Genomic DNA, 15,693 nt, shown 5'->3' on the forward strand with positions numbered 1-15,693 from the left:
TAGTTTGCTCGGCCTAGTAGACTACTAGAAGAAATTCTTTGAATCCTGAATTATTTTTGGGCCATTTTCTCTGTGTTTAGTCGAGATTAACAGTTTAAGGGTGACAGGAAACGAGGGGGGAGAAAGTGGGGGACTGACGTGCAGCAAAGGATCCTGAATGAAAAAGGCTCCAGCAAAAGTAAAGCTATTGCATTAAAAATAGTAAAAGATAAATCTATAATTGGCAGTAAAATAGAAAAAGCTAATATGATTGAAGAATCAGAAGTACCCCCTTCACTGTGTTCAATTAATTATTAGACACTATGAAATTATGGCAGAATGGTGTGTTTTTTTCGCAGGGGGTCCAGGTTTTACTTGAATGATACAGCAATGTTGGACTGTATGAACTTGAGTATACAAAATGGAAGTACTCAGGTAAAGTCTTCTACCTCGGACCTTTTACAGTAAATCTGCTTTTATGTTTTTATATTGGAATATCTTCATGCCACCCAGTGTTAATAGTACATAACTCCCCAGAACAAAAAAGAGACAAAAAACAAAGTAAAACTCCAATAACTGTTCTAACCATCCTTGTTTTATTGTAGATTTGCAACAAACAGCATATTAGTTTTGTTGTTTTTTTTAACCAAAGACAAAGTCAGGACATCAATGTGTTTTTCTTCTATAAATTGTAACTCATTAATAAATATTACCAGTGTTCAAACTTTAAAAAGAAATATATATCTAAAAAAATGAAGCTTCTGAAATAAATTCACACAGCATTTGCTAACTGATTTTTCTCAACACCAGTGGACGATGATGAGAAATAGATGAGGATCTGGGAAGATGAGTCAGGAGATGATTACTTCAGCCCTGGGAAGGAGACAAGCTAAGCTCCTGGATTTGTCTCCCAGTCTCTTGTATCTGAAATGAACAGAAACAAACAATTTACACTTGCAAAAACAGAATTTCTCTTAATGCAAGAAATAGAATACAAAAAGTGAAACATTTAAGTACAAATCTCATCACAATAATTGGGTTTTGTATTCCTACTAAATATAACAACTCTTATGTGTTTATTCTTCACAGATTGTACCTGTCATTTTCGTTCCCTCCTTGGTCTCAGCTGGAACGCCGATCCCATACTCGTTTTCAGCGGTGACTCTGAAGAAGTAGATTCCTCCCTCCTCCAGGTCAGACACCTTGTAGGACAGTCGGCGGCATTTGATCGTGAGTTTTGTCCAACCTTTTCTGCTGAGGTCCCGTATCTCTACAAGGTAGTTCTTGACAGGGGCTCCTCCCTCATTCTCAGGGATGTCCCACGTAATTGTGGCCGAGTTTTTGGTCACATCTTTAACTGCTAAATGAGTTGGTGGACCGGGTGAATCTAAAACTTTCACATTCAGTGTCAGAGAGGCCGATCCAGCGATGTTTTGCAGTTTGACTACGTATTTGCCGGAGTCATCGCGTGTTGCTCCTTCCACTGTGATGGAGGTGACAGAGTTGCTGGTGTTGATCATTCCTCTGACTCTCAGATCTACATCTGCTTTGTCCCATGTTACACTGGGAACAGGCTTGCCTGTGAAAGGCACAGTCAAAGTGAAGGAGCTGCCGTCTTTAACAAGCAGGGTCTTTCTCATCTCTGTGGTAATATCGAACCTGGGCTCTTCCTCTCTCTCCACAGCCACTTGAGGATCTGTTTCAGGACTGGGTTCGCTGATGCCGATCTTGTTTATGGATCTGACAATAAACACATATTCCGTCCCTGATGTGAGTCCAGTAGCTGTAAACTCTGTTTTATCTGTGTTATGGACGCCAACAGTCCACTCTTCCTCTGTTGATTTTTTTAATTCGACTTTGTACCCAGTGACGGCTGCCCCACCATCAAACAGCGGCTTGTTCCATGACAGAGTGATGGAGGATTTGGATGAATCGGTTATGGTGGGTTTTGCAGGAGCGGAAGGTAGAAACTTTGGATCCTCTGCCAGGGTAAGTGGGCATGGGACACTGGGTTCACTTAGTCCAGCAGCATTCTCAGCAAAAACTCTGAATTCATACTCACATCCCTCATGCAGGCAGGAGGCTTTGACTCGTTGGTCATAGACTGGTTTCTTATTGACACGAACCCAGCGAACACCCTGCTTCTCCCTCTTCTCTATAATGTAACCACTGATGCGGCTGCCACCATCAGTGGCAGGTCTCTTCCAGCAGATAGTCATAGTGTCACTGGTTGCACTTGTGACCTCAACATCTGTCGGAGCGGATGGAACAGTAAAGGGATCCATGGCCTTGATAGGCTCACTTTCCAAAGTCTCACCTTCCCCATACTTGTTCACTGCCCTTACCCTGAACAGGTATTCATTTCCTTTGAGCAGCTTGGTTATTTTACAAGTAGTTGCCATCATGTCTCCGTACACAAGGATCCAGGCTACACGACTGGTTTCACACTTCTCAACAATGTAGTACATGATTTCAGCACCGCCAGTCTCATGAGGGGGTCCCCATGACAGGGTGCATTTCTCTGCCGAGAGTCCAGACACTTCCAGAGGTCCAGCAGGTGGGCCTGGCCTGTCCAGGACCTTGCAGGTGACAGCCTTAGATGTGGTACCACCTGTATTCTGTAGGGTCAGAGTGTACTGTCCAGAGTCTTTCCTAACACTTTCCCTGATAAGCAGAGTGGTATGCGTCTTAGTTGCTGTTATCTCAACCCTTCCCTTGGTGCCAATATTTCTACCATTCTTCAACCAAAACACTGTAGGGTTGGGGCGACCAGAGATGTCAGCATCTATTCTTAGGTGGTCTCCTGCTCTGACAACCACCATGTGTCTAAATTTGTCCTCCATGATGATTTTGGGTGGTTCTACGTCATGCTGTACCGTAACAGGTCCTGTGGTTTCAGAGGCCGGACTGAAGAGCTCAGCTGCATTTTTTGCAATCACACGAAAATCATACTGTTCCCCCTCTGTGAGGCCAGTCACTTCCAAGAAGGTGTCCAGTAAGTTGGTGAAGTTGCACTTAAGCCAGCAACTATCTGGCAGCTCTTTACGCTCAACAATGTACCCAGTTATTTTAGCCCCACCATCATATTCTGGTTTGTCCCACGAGAGAGAAACTGAGGTGTTGGTTAAATTGGTGACTGTGAGGTTCCGTGGGGGATCGCACCGGTCTCTCGCTGCCACAGGCTCAGATGCCTTACTGCATGGTCCAACACCAGCCATATTCTCAGCACAGACGCGGAACTCATATATCAGACCCTCTTCAACAGTTGTCACCTTGAACTGATTATCAGTCACCGGGCTTTTGTTTAACTTTGTCCACAAGATACTACTTTGATCTTTGCATTCAATATGATAACCAATAACAGGGCTGCCACCATCACTGTCTGGCTTGCTCCAAGCAACCACCATAACCGACTTTGAGGCATTCACAACTCGGAGATTCGTTGGTGGACCAGGGGGCTTAAAGGGATACTGGGCAACAACAGGTTCAGACTCAACAAAGTGGCTTTTGCCATAGCGATTCTCCGCAGCAATACGAAACTGATATTCACCGCCCTGCGTCAGACGGGAAATTTTGATTGACGTTCTGGCAACTGTGGCTGACACAGTCTGCCATATTGTGCTGCCTGTGTCTCTTTTCTCAACAACATAATTACTAATTTGACATCCGCCAGTATATTGTGGGGGCTGCCATGACAAAGACGTAAAGTCAGCACTCACTTCATCCACACTGAGGTCACATGGTGGTCCAGGTCTCTCAAAAACATTAACCAAGATTTCAGCGGATGTGGTTCCGACCGAGTTGGCCAGGGTCACTTCATATGCGCCAGTGTCTATTCTGGTTGCATCTTTGATTACGAGCTGAGATGATGTGTCAGTTGTGTGCACGTTGACCCTGCTTGTCTCTTTCAGCAAGTTGCCCTCTTTCTTCCAGGCTACTGTTGGCGTTGGTACACCCTTAAATGGAACATCAATCTTTAAATCATATCCTGCCTTTACACTAAATGTGTCAGACAGCAAGTTAATAATAGGCTCAGCACTAGTATCATTTACTGTAACAGGTGCCAAAAGGTACTTTGGTTCACTTTTTCCCTTTTCATTCACAGCACTCACTCTAAAGAAATACTCCTTTCCTTTAGACAGCCCATTAATAGTAGCTTCCAATGCTTTACTCTGTGAACATATTGCCCATGTGTCATCTCCCTTAGCCTGCATTTCTATGATATAACATGTGATTTTGCTTCCTCCATCATGGTCAGGCTTCTCCCAGGAGAGTCTTCCACTATTGCAAGTAACATCACTGAATGTGATTTTGCCGGGAGGCAGAGGAGCCTCAGACACTTTAACAGGATCACTGGTCTCTACTGGCAGTCCAGCACCAAACTCATTCACAGCCAGGACACGGAAATAATAGAAGCATCCTTCCTGGAGATTGTCAATCTTGTATGAGTTTCTCACACAATTGCTACAGATGCTTGTAAATGCCTTCCTAGCTTCCTCTCGCTTTTCTATGATGTAGTGCAAAATCTTTGCTCCTCCGTCAATGAGAGGTGGCTCCCAGGAGATGGACACAGAGTCTCTCTTTACATCCTTCACCTCTAAGTTGGTTGGTGCTGTGGGAGAGTCTAGTACTCTGACAGTGATGAATGCTGATTTAGAACCACTGTAGTTCTCAGCAGTCAACACATATTTTCCTGTGTCATTTCTATTGACATTCTCGATCAGTAACACTGTGTAGGAGCTGGATACCTCAATCTGAGCACGCTCACTGAGAGTGCCACCTTCCTTTGACCATTTAACCTCAGGCTCTGGTCTTCCTCTTATAGTGACGAAGAGACGTAATGTGGAACAGGCTCGAACACTAACAGTCTTCCTCAAGGTAGCATCCAGCTCAATCTCAGGTGCCTCCAGTTTTTCAGCAGCTACCACGGACCCAGGTAGATCCACATGCTCTCCAACTCCAGCGGCATTCATTGCACGTATACGAAAATTGTACGCTACATTTTCTCTCAATCTCTTCGCAGTGTAGTTTGTGTCCTCTACACCTGTGCTTGGTGAGCATGTGATCCACTCGTCCTCTGCTGCTTCTTTCATCTCAACTACAAATGCACTGATGGCTGCTCCACCATCATAGATGGGCTTTGACCAGGTAAGAGACACAGTGCTGCTGGAATAGTCCGCTACTTTGGGATTGGTAGGGGGACCAGGTGGGTAGGTAGCTTCACATACTTTTATATACTCACTTGGCTCACTTGGTGCACCCACACCAGCAGCATTCTCTGCCAGTACTCTAAACTGATAGTAATGTCCCTCAGCGAGACCCGTGCATCGGAAACGCAAGTCATTTAGTCTTCTCTTGTTACACTTCGTCCACCTGACACCCTCTTTGTCTCGTTTCTCCAGGATGTAGCCATCAATCTCTGAGCCTCCATCAGTCTCAGGCCTTTCCCATGTCAGCACTATAGAGTCGCCAGTCACGGTGCTGGCTGTGGGGGTAGAGGGTGCACTAGGCGTTGTAAAAGGGTTTTGTGCAATGAAGGGGTCTGATTCCAGAAATTCACCAACACCAAATTTGTTAACTGCGGCAATTCTGAATATGTATTCTTTACCAGGCACCAGTTTTGTCACTTTGTAACTGATAGCTTCAACGTGAGGCTCCACCCCTGTCCATGTAACACGGCTGGACTCCCTTTTTTCAATAATGTAGTGGGAAACACTGGCACCGCCATCATTTACAGGGGGGTTCCAGTGAAGATTACACTTCTCTGCAGTGACAACTTTCACCTTCAGCAGTCCATCTGGAGGCCCAGGTCTATCCAGGACCTTCACATTAACTGGGATAGATGTAGTGCCACCAGTGTTACTGAGGGTCAAGACAAAGTGTCCCCCATCCACTCGTGTACAGTCCCTGACGGTCAGAGTTGTATGAGTGAGGGTAGTTTTGACCTCCATTCTTGGTGTAACTTTGTCAATTTCTTTTCCATCCTTCATCCACGTTACTACAGGAAGGGGCTTCCCAAAGTAATCGGCATCAATAATGAACGTCTCACCGGCCTGAACAACTACGGTACTCTTGAACTTTGGATCAATGAATGCTGTGGGTCCTTCAATAACATCCTGAGCGATGATGGTTACACTTTCTGAAGGTGTGCTCCAAACACCAGCACCATTTTTAGCAGTTATTCTGAATTCATAACTTTGGCCTCCTGTCAGACCTGTGACTGTGAACTGATTCTCGATAACATTGGTGAAGTTTGCCTTCATCCATCTGCCATCTGGGAGCTCCCTCTTTTCAACAACGTAGCCTGTAATGGTACTTCCACCATCATACCTTGGCTTGGCCCACTGAAGTGTGACATTTTCTCGAGTAATGACAACAGTTTCAGGTTTACCAGGTGGATCACAGGGGTCTCTTGCCACATAGCTTTCAGATGTCTTGCTAGATGGGCTGAGTCCAGCAATATTCTCAGCAAAGACTCTGAATTCATACTCAATACCTTCCTCCAGTCCACTTGTTTTGAAGCGAGCATCAGGTATAACAAATTTGTTCAGTTTGGTCCATAAAATGCTGTTTTTCTCTTTGCGTTCAATGTGATAGCCGATGATGGGGCTGCCTCCATCTTTGGCTGGCGGCTCCCATTCAACTACCATGCTGTACTTTGTCACAGTGGATGTAAAGGGTGCGCCAGGAGCACTGGGCACGCTGAAAGGATATTGTGCAGTTACAATAGGAGAGGTGATTGCAGTACTCTTTCCATACCTATTTTCTGCAAACACTCTGAACTGGTATTCACTTCCTGTCTTCAATTTGGTGGCTTTGATTGTGGTTCTTACTGTTGTTGCTGACACAGTCTGCCATTCTGTGCTTGTAGTTTCCCGTTTTTCCACTATGTAGTTGTCGAGCTCACAGCCTCCTGTGTATTCTGGTGGCTCCCAGGAGATGGTAACATAGTCAGAGCTGACCTCATCAATCCTCACAGGCCCTGTCGGTGGGTCTGGCTTTTCAAGAACAACCACAGTGATTTCTCCTGTATATTTTCCAGTGCTGTTGGTTGCTGTGATAGAGTATTGACCAGAGTGCTCCCTGGCACCATGTCTGATATGAAGAACTGTTAATGATGATGTACTTGAAACCTCTAGCCTTGATGTCTCTTTGACAGCCTGCCCATCTCTTTGCCATTCAATCTTTGGTGCTGGGTGTCCAACCACTGGGATCTCTACTTTCAGATCTCCACCATTCTTGACAGTAAATGTGCTAAAAGTTATCTGGAGTTTTGGCTTAATAGCATTTTCTATTTCTGTGACAGGGTCAGGTTGGACATTAGGGTTGTGTTCTCTGTTGTCTGCAGAAGTGGCAGGCTGACCTGGTATGAGGAAAGAAAAGGATCAAATAAACCGGATATTAAATGGGATCTGGGCTGAGTTAAACTAATTACATGAGAGTCACATGGTACTTGATGAGTCAAATAAATCTTTGTGACTTTTTAAAATGCATTTCAGTAAACTTAATCTGTTGAGTGAATCTGTGTTAATATGTGAATCAACTATTTCAATAGTTTTGCATGTATTTTAATTGTTATATTTTTGCTTCCAAGAAAAAATATATATCATGACATACTGTATGTTCAGTGGGTCATGACAAGATATGTCTGAGTCAGTACCTTTAATATAGACCTATCTTAGCATGAATTGTTCTAGACCTTTGGTAACAATATATTTTTAACAAATTTCTCCAAACTTAAAGGTCTACATACTAGCTATTCAGAGCTTCCAAACATATTTCACTGAAACATAACATCACCAGCAGCAGTTCAAAACTCCAAAAAGTTATGACACTTTAATTGCAAGTCTTATAGTGTTTATTTCACAGCAATGTTTACAGCATTTATTTTCTTTTTTTAAACTTTTCTGAACATGATTACATTTAAAGGAAAATATTAATATTCACTATCTAAACAGTGATAGGATGAATGCATGACATACCTTGGACAATGACTTTGCAGGGTGACTGGGAATCCTTTGCTGTGGGCTCTGCACCAGTGTCTGGTGTCATATTTATATTTAGAGTGTGAGCTTTGTCTTCTGCTTTTTCTCCCGCCTACAGAAAAGAATGGTACAAAACTGTCAGAGAAAATAAAGTTTAAATCAAGGAAACACAATCAGGCCTATATGTTTCTTTTTTTCCCTTTTTATCTAAGAGTGTTGTCAGGTTGTTTGGAAGAAGACTGCACCTCATGACAACAACAACAACAAAGAATGCTATACATATTCAAATGTACTAGGATTTTGACAAAAATAACTTTACTGTTTGAAACAAGCTAACACGTAGGCTATCTTAGTGAGTGTGATGTGTTGTAATAGAAACTCATGATGGGGTTTAAAATAACTAGAGGCATGGCAGGCCAGGCTGCCATCTGCTCTACCAAACAGACAAAACGAATTATATTAAAAACTCTTATCTTACTTATCTTTAAAGCTCTCATAAGGTTTAAACCATTTCACTTCCGTAAGAAACACAAGGAAAAATATGTGTTCACTTGATCTGTACTATATTTTCATAACTTTAAAAGATATTATTGTAAATATCACATTTCCAAACAAGACTCTACTCACTTTGTTGTTGCTGGCTTCCATCCTTTCTCTTACTTGTCCTTATTTATGTTAGAGGAGTGAATTCTGTTAATATCTCAGTTAAGATGCATGGACTGTGGCGAGAACCAAAACTCTGTGGTAGACATACACACCTCTGCCAATCACTGCTTGCTCTATCTCCAAAAGCATGCAGGGACTAAAATAACCATGATGCCTCATTGGCCAGCTGCTCATTCTTTCAAAGTTAGTTGAGCCTACATGGGTCAGCTGGGAAAAACTGGAAAGTTGCTCAGTAAAATATTGCACACATACCATTCCAGTACAAGGGGGTTTACCACATGACTTTACAATGTCATCTTCTGAATACCTTTGTGTGTACGTCTATTGGGGGTTGGTTGGTTTATAATTGAGCATATATTAAGTATTAAGCCTGCTATCTCTTCGATTACTGTCCTTACCAAACTGTTCAAAGGCAGATAAATGTGAAAATAAAACCGTATTGAAATGTTATTACACTAATGTTAACGTAAATGTATATTGTTTTTAATTTGGTACCTCTGAGAGTATGTAAATAAATTATGACATAGGTACAATTATTTTGAAAAATTAAACCGGAAATGCGGCAGTAAATAGTGACGAAGAAGAAGACGTGGAACCAGGAAGTTCGGTAGCGTAGCAAGCCGGTGCTGGAGGAAGGCTGGAGTTAGTTGTGCCTTTTTAAAGGAGATTCAGCTGCAGTTTGTTTCACGACGCTGATTTTAACCTGGTGAAACAGAGTAAGAATAAAAGGTGAGTACACTTTCTAAACTAATCAACCCATGGACGAGTCATGGGCAAACAGCCAATGAAATCAGTGTGAGTGCAAAACGTCTGGTAATTGCCTTTATGTTTGTATCAGTGTGTCTGGACTATATGTTGTATGGTTGGTTTTTAGTTTCGTCAGTATGAAGGTGGTTCATTTTGTGTGTCTGATGCCTCTGTCTGTACTCTACACCTTAAATTAAACAATATGAATAAGTCAACCTGGGCTTTGGGAAATTGTTATGTTTTTTTTTTTTTACTATTTACTATACTGAACACTGAATCTATATGTCAATGATAGAATGGGCAGACTAAATGATAATCATTATTTCCCACCCTAATGTTCGCAGGCTCCACGTGTAACCAGCCTCTGTCTGATGATTCAGCAGGATGACACCTGACACCTACGTTTCTTTATATAATCCTGTGTTGTGAAATTATAAATAAATGTGCCTTCGTGACTGTCCCACCATAGTGAACCCTACTGCCACATCTCACCAGCAGATCCGACCATGGCGCTCCAGTTTGTGTATAGCAACCAGGACTTTGTCACAGATGTGTGTAGGAGCGATGGAAACTGTCTCGGGATGGCCTCAAAGTTAGCAAAGTTTGACACGACTATCCAAGCCGGCTGGACAGACAGGATGGACAGGGGCCTCTTCCGCTACCATCTGGGTGATTTACAAACGCGTATCCTGCCGGGCCCGTGTGGCTATGTGGCCCAGCTGAACATTCAAAGAGGGATAGAGAGAAGAAAGCCTCAGGAGATACTGAGCATCCAGCAGGAGTTCAGTGCAGAACAGTTTAATTTTAACAAAATCAATTCAGAAGAAATCGTATTTGATATGATAAAGGATGCTGAGGGAGAGAATGAAAAGGAAAAGCTGCATCAACCCTGCAGGATTGTTGTGCTGGTCAATGTCAGCCCTTTGGAGTTTGGACATTGTCTCCTTGTTCCAGAACCTTCACACTGTTTCCCACAGGTCTTGACGACATTCGCCATCCAGGCCGGTATTGAATCCGTGCTCCTGAGTTCCGATCCCGGCTTCCGGGTGGGGTTCAACAGTCTCGGAGCATTTGCGTCTGTAAATCACTTACACCTGCACGGGTATTACCTGGACCATGAGCTCAAGATCGAATCTGTGCCAGTCAAGCCGCTGGTTCCTGAAAAGGGGTTTTATGGCATGCTCGACTTTCCTGGAGGCTTTTTGTTTTACGCAGAATCAGAGTGGGTGGAGAAAGTTGCCAGAGCCATCTGTCAAGTCACAGACTTTCTTGTGGATGGTAATATTGCTCACAACCTGTTCTTGACTAGAGGGTGTCCACCCTGTGATCGCATACAGAACGAAGAGGATCGCCGTTTGAGAAAAGGCGTTCGTATCGCAGTGTGGCCCAGAAAATCATGCTTCGGCACCAAGGGGGAGTCTGCCTTCAATGTTGCTCTTTGTGAGCTGGCTGGACATTTACCATTTAAGAACAAGAAGGACTATGAGCTCACTACTGAGAAAGATGTAAAAGACATCGTCCAGAGGTACCTACTGCCAGACACAGAGTTTCACATGCTGGAACAGCAGCTTACTCGTCATTTGATGGATTGATAAAGTACCAAGTACCAAAAGTACCAGTATCAAGCTAACTGAAGCTACACATTCTTCACTATTTCAGAAAATCAAACTGGGTAATGTGTGTAGGTTTTTACTGACATCAGTTGAGAAACTGAGTCTGTTCACACTGGATTGTACGTTTGGAGCTAGGCTGAATGTCCTTTTCTGCATCTGGCCTAAGTATAACATTGGATGGGCTCAAGAATCGCACATATATTTATCAGTGAGAATATATTTAAGGGATGTGTCGTATTAAAATCAAATAAAATGTTAAAAGCATTTTATCTAAAAACATGCAAGTTGTCTGTGTGTTTATGTTGTGAGTTCCAGCTCTCAGTTGTATGTATGGTACAGAACTTTTTCACGACATCAGTGTATTAATAACACGGGAAGTGGCTACGTTCCAACTCTGTGCATCATCTTAAGGGCTTTGGCTGTTCATGCTGGCTCACTGACAGTGAAGGAAATGGAATAGAGCCATCACCGTCATGAAACAGCCTATGATGTTGTGTTTATTGATAAAGTAACAAAAGGGAAATTGGGGTACTTTTTTCCACGGCAACATTATGTTGATGGTGGACATTTGACAGTAAGTCAGTGGCTATTTAAGTACGACACAAAGAACAGCACAAGGTATTTGAGGTATTAAAAACATAGGAAACAGTATGCTGTTTCCAGACTCTTGTACCAACAGGAAAGAGTGGAACCTTTAAACAGAAGAGCTGTGTAAACTGCAAATCACTGATGATGATGCTGACAACAGTGTGTGTGGGAGATTGAGCCGAGGAGCCAAAGAAGAAAACATGTTCAAGGTATTTGTTCTAGTGTTCACTCCATATTTGTTACCCAGTGAACTCTTTTCCACTCTCCACCTTCTTATTTGACTGTCAGCTGCTGCCAAACAGGCGCAGTCTGTGCACACCCACACAGTCCTACATCCTACAAAGTAGAGGTTTAATCGGCTACGATAATTGAAAACACCTGTGTGGGTGGTGCACTTTGATTGTGTGAGTTACACTGCAGCTACAATAGATGTCTCTCCTGGAAAATCATTTTTGACATGTCACAGTAGGAAAAGCACAAGCGTAAATAATACATTGAATGATGGAGGGTTTCTGTTTGGCTGATTGGGTTTCAGAGGCCTTGTATTGTGCTTGCTGGATCACTGTCACACTGTTATGACTTAATGAGATTAACAACACCTGTTATTTCCTGCCCTGACAAGTCAAATGACTGCTGTGAAAAAGGCCTATAAAGCAGAGCTGTTTAGACCTCACTCACTGTGCGCACACTGGAAATTCACTGTTAGTCCCTGTTGGAGCTAATCATTGTTTTGTAATATCTAATGATTAAATATCTATTATTTATTTTGTTGCTGTTTTGTTTGAGGAATGTAGTTCAATTGGTTTGATTACAACAGTAGTGTCATTATTTTAGTTCATTAGAGTACTTGTTAATGCTTTTGTTTTGAAGGTACTGGGCAACTTGGGCACGTCAGGTGAATTTACATATAAGGGTGGGCAGGCAGAGGATGAGCAGGCACCAGGAAGGGTTTATGTTTTTTTTTTTTTTTACCAGGGCAAGAGAGGCTGCAGACACTATTGTTCTTTGTTTGCTTGCTGAATGGTAAAATAAACCGCACTAAACATGATGCCCTGGTCAATGAACTCATTTTTCCCTGTGAAAGATTTGTTTCCTAGGTGCTGCAGTGGCCGTTTCATTTTGATTTAGTTTCTTTTTGATTTAGTTTCTTTTTGTTTTGCTTTTTGTTATTTCGTTTGAGGACGAACCACCACTACAGTCCCTGCTGAGATGTGCCAATGTAGTCACCACTTTTACATTGAAGATGCAGTTGATTTGACATAAAGTTAAACATTTATGTCTCTGGAATGGTGCCCTAAAGGTTAGAGAAGTAGGCCTGTGACTGGGAGGATGCAGACTGGGGTGGGGGCAGTGGAAAAGTAGGACTCGCCCCTTCAGTGAAGCTGCTCAGGGAGCAGCAGGTCAGCGTGTGGTTATTGGGCACCTTCCAGGTGTGAATAACTGCAAGTGTGGTCCAGCTAAAGAGAGTTGTAGAATTTCCCTGAATATATAAACTATAGGGAGGGGAAAGGAGACTCCACATGTCTTTCCCTTATTCCCAATATAAAATGTAAAAGCAGACTCTATCACCAGCCAGTGATGCTCGGATCAACTCTACACATCATCCCCGTAGAGCACATCATCTGCCACAATGACATCACCAAGGCAGCAGTATCAAGCCGAGCAGATCTCGGATCTGATCAGTGAGCACAGATACCTGCTTACTCACGTTTTTAATGAGGCTCGACATCAAGCGCACAGTCAGTGCTTTGATCTATAGGTGTAACTGCTGACGTGTTTGTGTTTTTCCCAGCGAGATAATGATTTAAGTCAACTTTTTATTTTTCTGCAGCCTTGACGAACAAAATTCAATGCCATTAATTGTGCTAATTTTTTTTTAATGCAGTGCTGCATCGATTTGACCAGCAGAGCACAAAAATACATACTCCAGTTTACGACAAGTGCTCCTTGTTGAGTTTGTAAATTCACTTTGGACAAAAAATGTGCAGCAATGAAAGTTAACTTACTCGTGAGGCAGTGGTTCATGAGGTTTACTGATGTCACTTTACAAGATTTCAGGATATTGAAGTTTAGACTGACTGAACTGCAGAGCTGTTCGCGTAAAAGTTACATTCCTTCATTTCGTTTATTATGGTGGAGCAAAGGCAAATAAGATAATTACAAGTGAGAATTGTCCATATAATGTATATTCTTTGACAATAACCATTTTATTTGTCGTAATTAACAGCATTCAACACATTAACTGTGGAATATTTAAGCTACATGTTTAACATAGCTGGTTGAAGGCAGTTTTGTCCACGTGCCATCACTCTTTCACCAGAGGATATGATGGAAACAAGCACATGACATTTAGGAGCTGGTGCAGTATTTTCTGAAGTCATGCATTTGACCATGCCAACACAACAAAGAGGTACAGGACAGGTGTGTCTGGATCATCTTGACTATTTACATTTGGCATTTCACGTGTATACGTTCACCCTTTTTCCACTGTCAGTGTTACGTAATGGAGCTGCAGACAAGCTGCTGTATGTGCATCTGAACAAAGATGTTATTCACACAGACGCATCACTGGTGTTTAAGGTGTTCTTATTAAAGGAATAGTTTGACATTTTGGAAAATACACTTATTTGCTTTCTTACGAACAATCAGGTGAGAAGATTGATGTTGCTCTTATTGTTAATGAGAGAGCTAGCTGCCTGTTAGCTTTGCTTAGCATTAAAACTGGAAACAGCTGGAGCCCACTGGTTGCCTGGCAAGGGCTCAGGCCAAGTCCTAGTCCGGCACAAGTGTGTGTGCACATACAATTTGACTCCGGTTTTAACATTGCACTCAGTGTACTTGCATAGAAAAAAAAAGACATACAGCTCAACAAGGACAAAAACACCAAAAAAAAAAAAAAAAAAGTAGAGCAAAAATATGAACAATACATGCAAAGAATCTAATAAATCATGGTGCAGTGCTATGGATTAAACTGTCCAGTATATAAAGAGAATGAAAGCAGTTCCACTATTTCCTGCTGTAAGATTAGTGATGCTTATAGATGAACTCATCACTAATTATAATGCAGTGATATAATAGATTTTGTTTTGAAATGGGCCATAATGATGGGGCCATAATGGACATAATGAGTAGTTTTCCTTTGGTACTTAAAGTATATTTTTGATGGTAATTTCTTTGTACTTTTACTTGTAATGGACTACTTGTGCACTGTGGAATTGCTACTTTTACTTTACCTGAGTACTTCTTACAGCACTGTTGTATGGAACAACTTTGTGAGGCTTGGCGATGCTGGTGTACAGATTTCTTTTTTAACCTCTGGACAGAGCCTGTTTCCAGTCTTTATGCTAAGCTAAGCTAACAAGCTACTAGTTCCATCAACATATTTATTGTACAGGCATGAGAGTGACCTGAATCTAAGCGTACTTCTCAAAATGTTTAAGTATTCCTTTAAAGCTGATCACACTCTCCCACATGAAGCCACTATCTGTGGTTTCATGTGGTTTGCATGATTTTATCATGTTCAAGATGCTGAATGCATTGAGTTGCAGTTATAACATGTTTGTCTTCCCACCATAATGTACATTTTTATAACACACTGTTCAAATTTTGCTGAACTGCACAGTTTAAATTAGTCCAGTTTGTATTACAATTTTTAATTTTACACAAATGTCATGTTTTCTGAATTCTTTATAGCTTAAATATCCAAGGAAAATTTATTATTTTACAATGTTTTTGCACAACAGCGCCCAAAAAGCTAGACTCTAGTTAAAAGGAAAGTTAAAAAAAAAAAAAAAAACCTGTAGCCTTGGCTCAACCTTGAACCCTGAGTCTATGATGGTTGACTCACTGAAACCTGTCGTGCACCTTTCTAATGGGGCCCAGCATGGATACACATTATTTACAGTTAATGCTTCACAGAATCAGCCATGTGCAGAGGAGAAGAGCTCGTCCCCACCCTCCGACTGGCAGGAGCCTGTCTGCTTATTCACCGAAAGGACGATCTTCACATGCACAAAGAACATGTTTATCTTTTTCTGACATGCAAAGAGTGTTTGTGTTAAGGGAGGAGGTTCAAGAAAAACTGAAAGAAGCTTCCTCATCCATGTAATTGTTGG

The 15,693-nt window shown here is 42.1% G+C and overlaps 3 protein-coding genes across 3 annotated transcripts; 1 reads left to right on the top strand and 2 right to left on the bottom strand.

Moving 5' to 3' along the window:
- Positions 1-658: 658 nt before the first annotated feature.
- On the bottom strand, positions 659-5,368 carry LOC121608131 (titin-like). The gene is made up of 2 exons (XM_041939284.1): positions 1,076-5,368; positions 659-903 (listed from the first exon to the last, which is right to left on the bottom strand). The coding sequence occupies exons 1-2, from the start codon at positions 5,070-5,072 to the stop codon at positions 869-871; spliced, it is 4,032 nt and encodes a 1,343-aa protein (XP_041795218.1). The 5' UTR covers positions 5,073-5,368; the 3' UTR covers positions 659-868.
- LOC121607685 (titin-like) lies at positions 5,107-8,693 on the bottom strand. The gene is made up of 4 exons (XM_041938624.1): positions 8,592-8,693; positions 7,962-8,076; positions 5,222-7,342; positions 5,107-5,117 (listed from the first exon to the last, which is right to left on the bottom strand). The coding sequence occupies exons 1-4, from the start codon at positions 8,610-8,612 to the stop codon at positions 5,107-5,109; spliced, it is 2,268 nt and encodes a 755-aa protein (XP_041794558.1). The 5' UTR covers positions 8,613-8,693.
- A 533-nt stretch (positions 8,694-9,226) lies between these two features.
- gdpgp1 (GDP-D-glucose phosphorylase 1) lies at positions 9,227-11,216 on the top strand. Its single transcript, XM_041939661.1, has 2 exons — positions 9,227-9,359; positions 9,722-11,216. The coding sequence occupies exon 2, from the start codon at positions 9,884-9,886 to the stop codon at positions 10,967-10,969; it is 1,086 nt and encodes a 361-aa protein (XP_041795595.1). The 5' UTR covers positions 9,227-9,359; positions 9,722-9,883; the 3' UTR covers positions 10,970-11,216.
- The last annotated feature ends 4,477 nt before the right edge of the window (positions 11,217-15,693 follow it).

Source organism: Chelmon rostratus, chromosome 6 (genome assembly GCF_017976325.1).
Source record: "Chelmon rostratus isolate fCheRos1 chromosome 6, fCheRos1.pri, whole genome shotgun sequence".
NCBI lineage: Eukaryota > Metazoa > Chordata > Actinopteri > Chaetodontiformes > Chaetodontidae > Chelmon > Chelmon rostratus.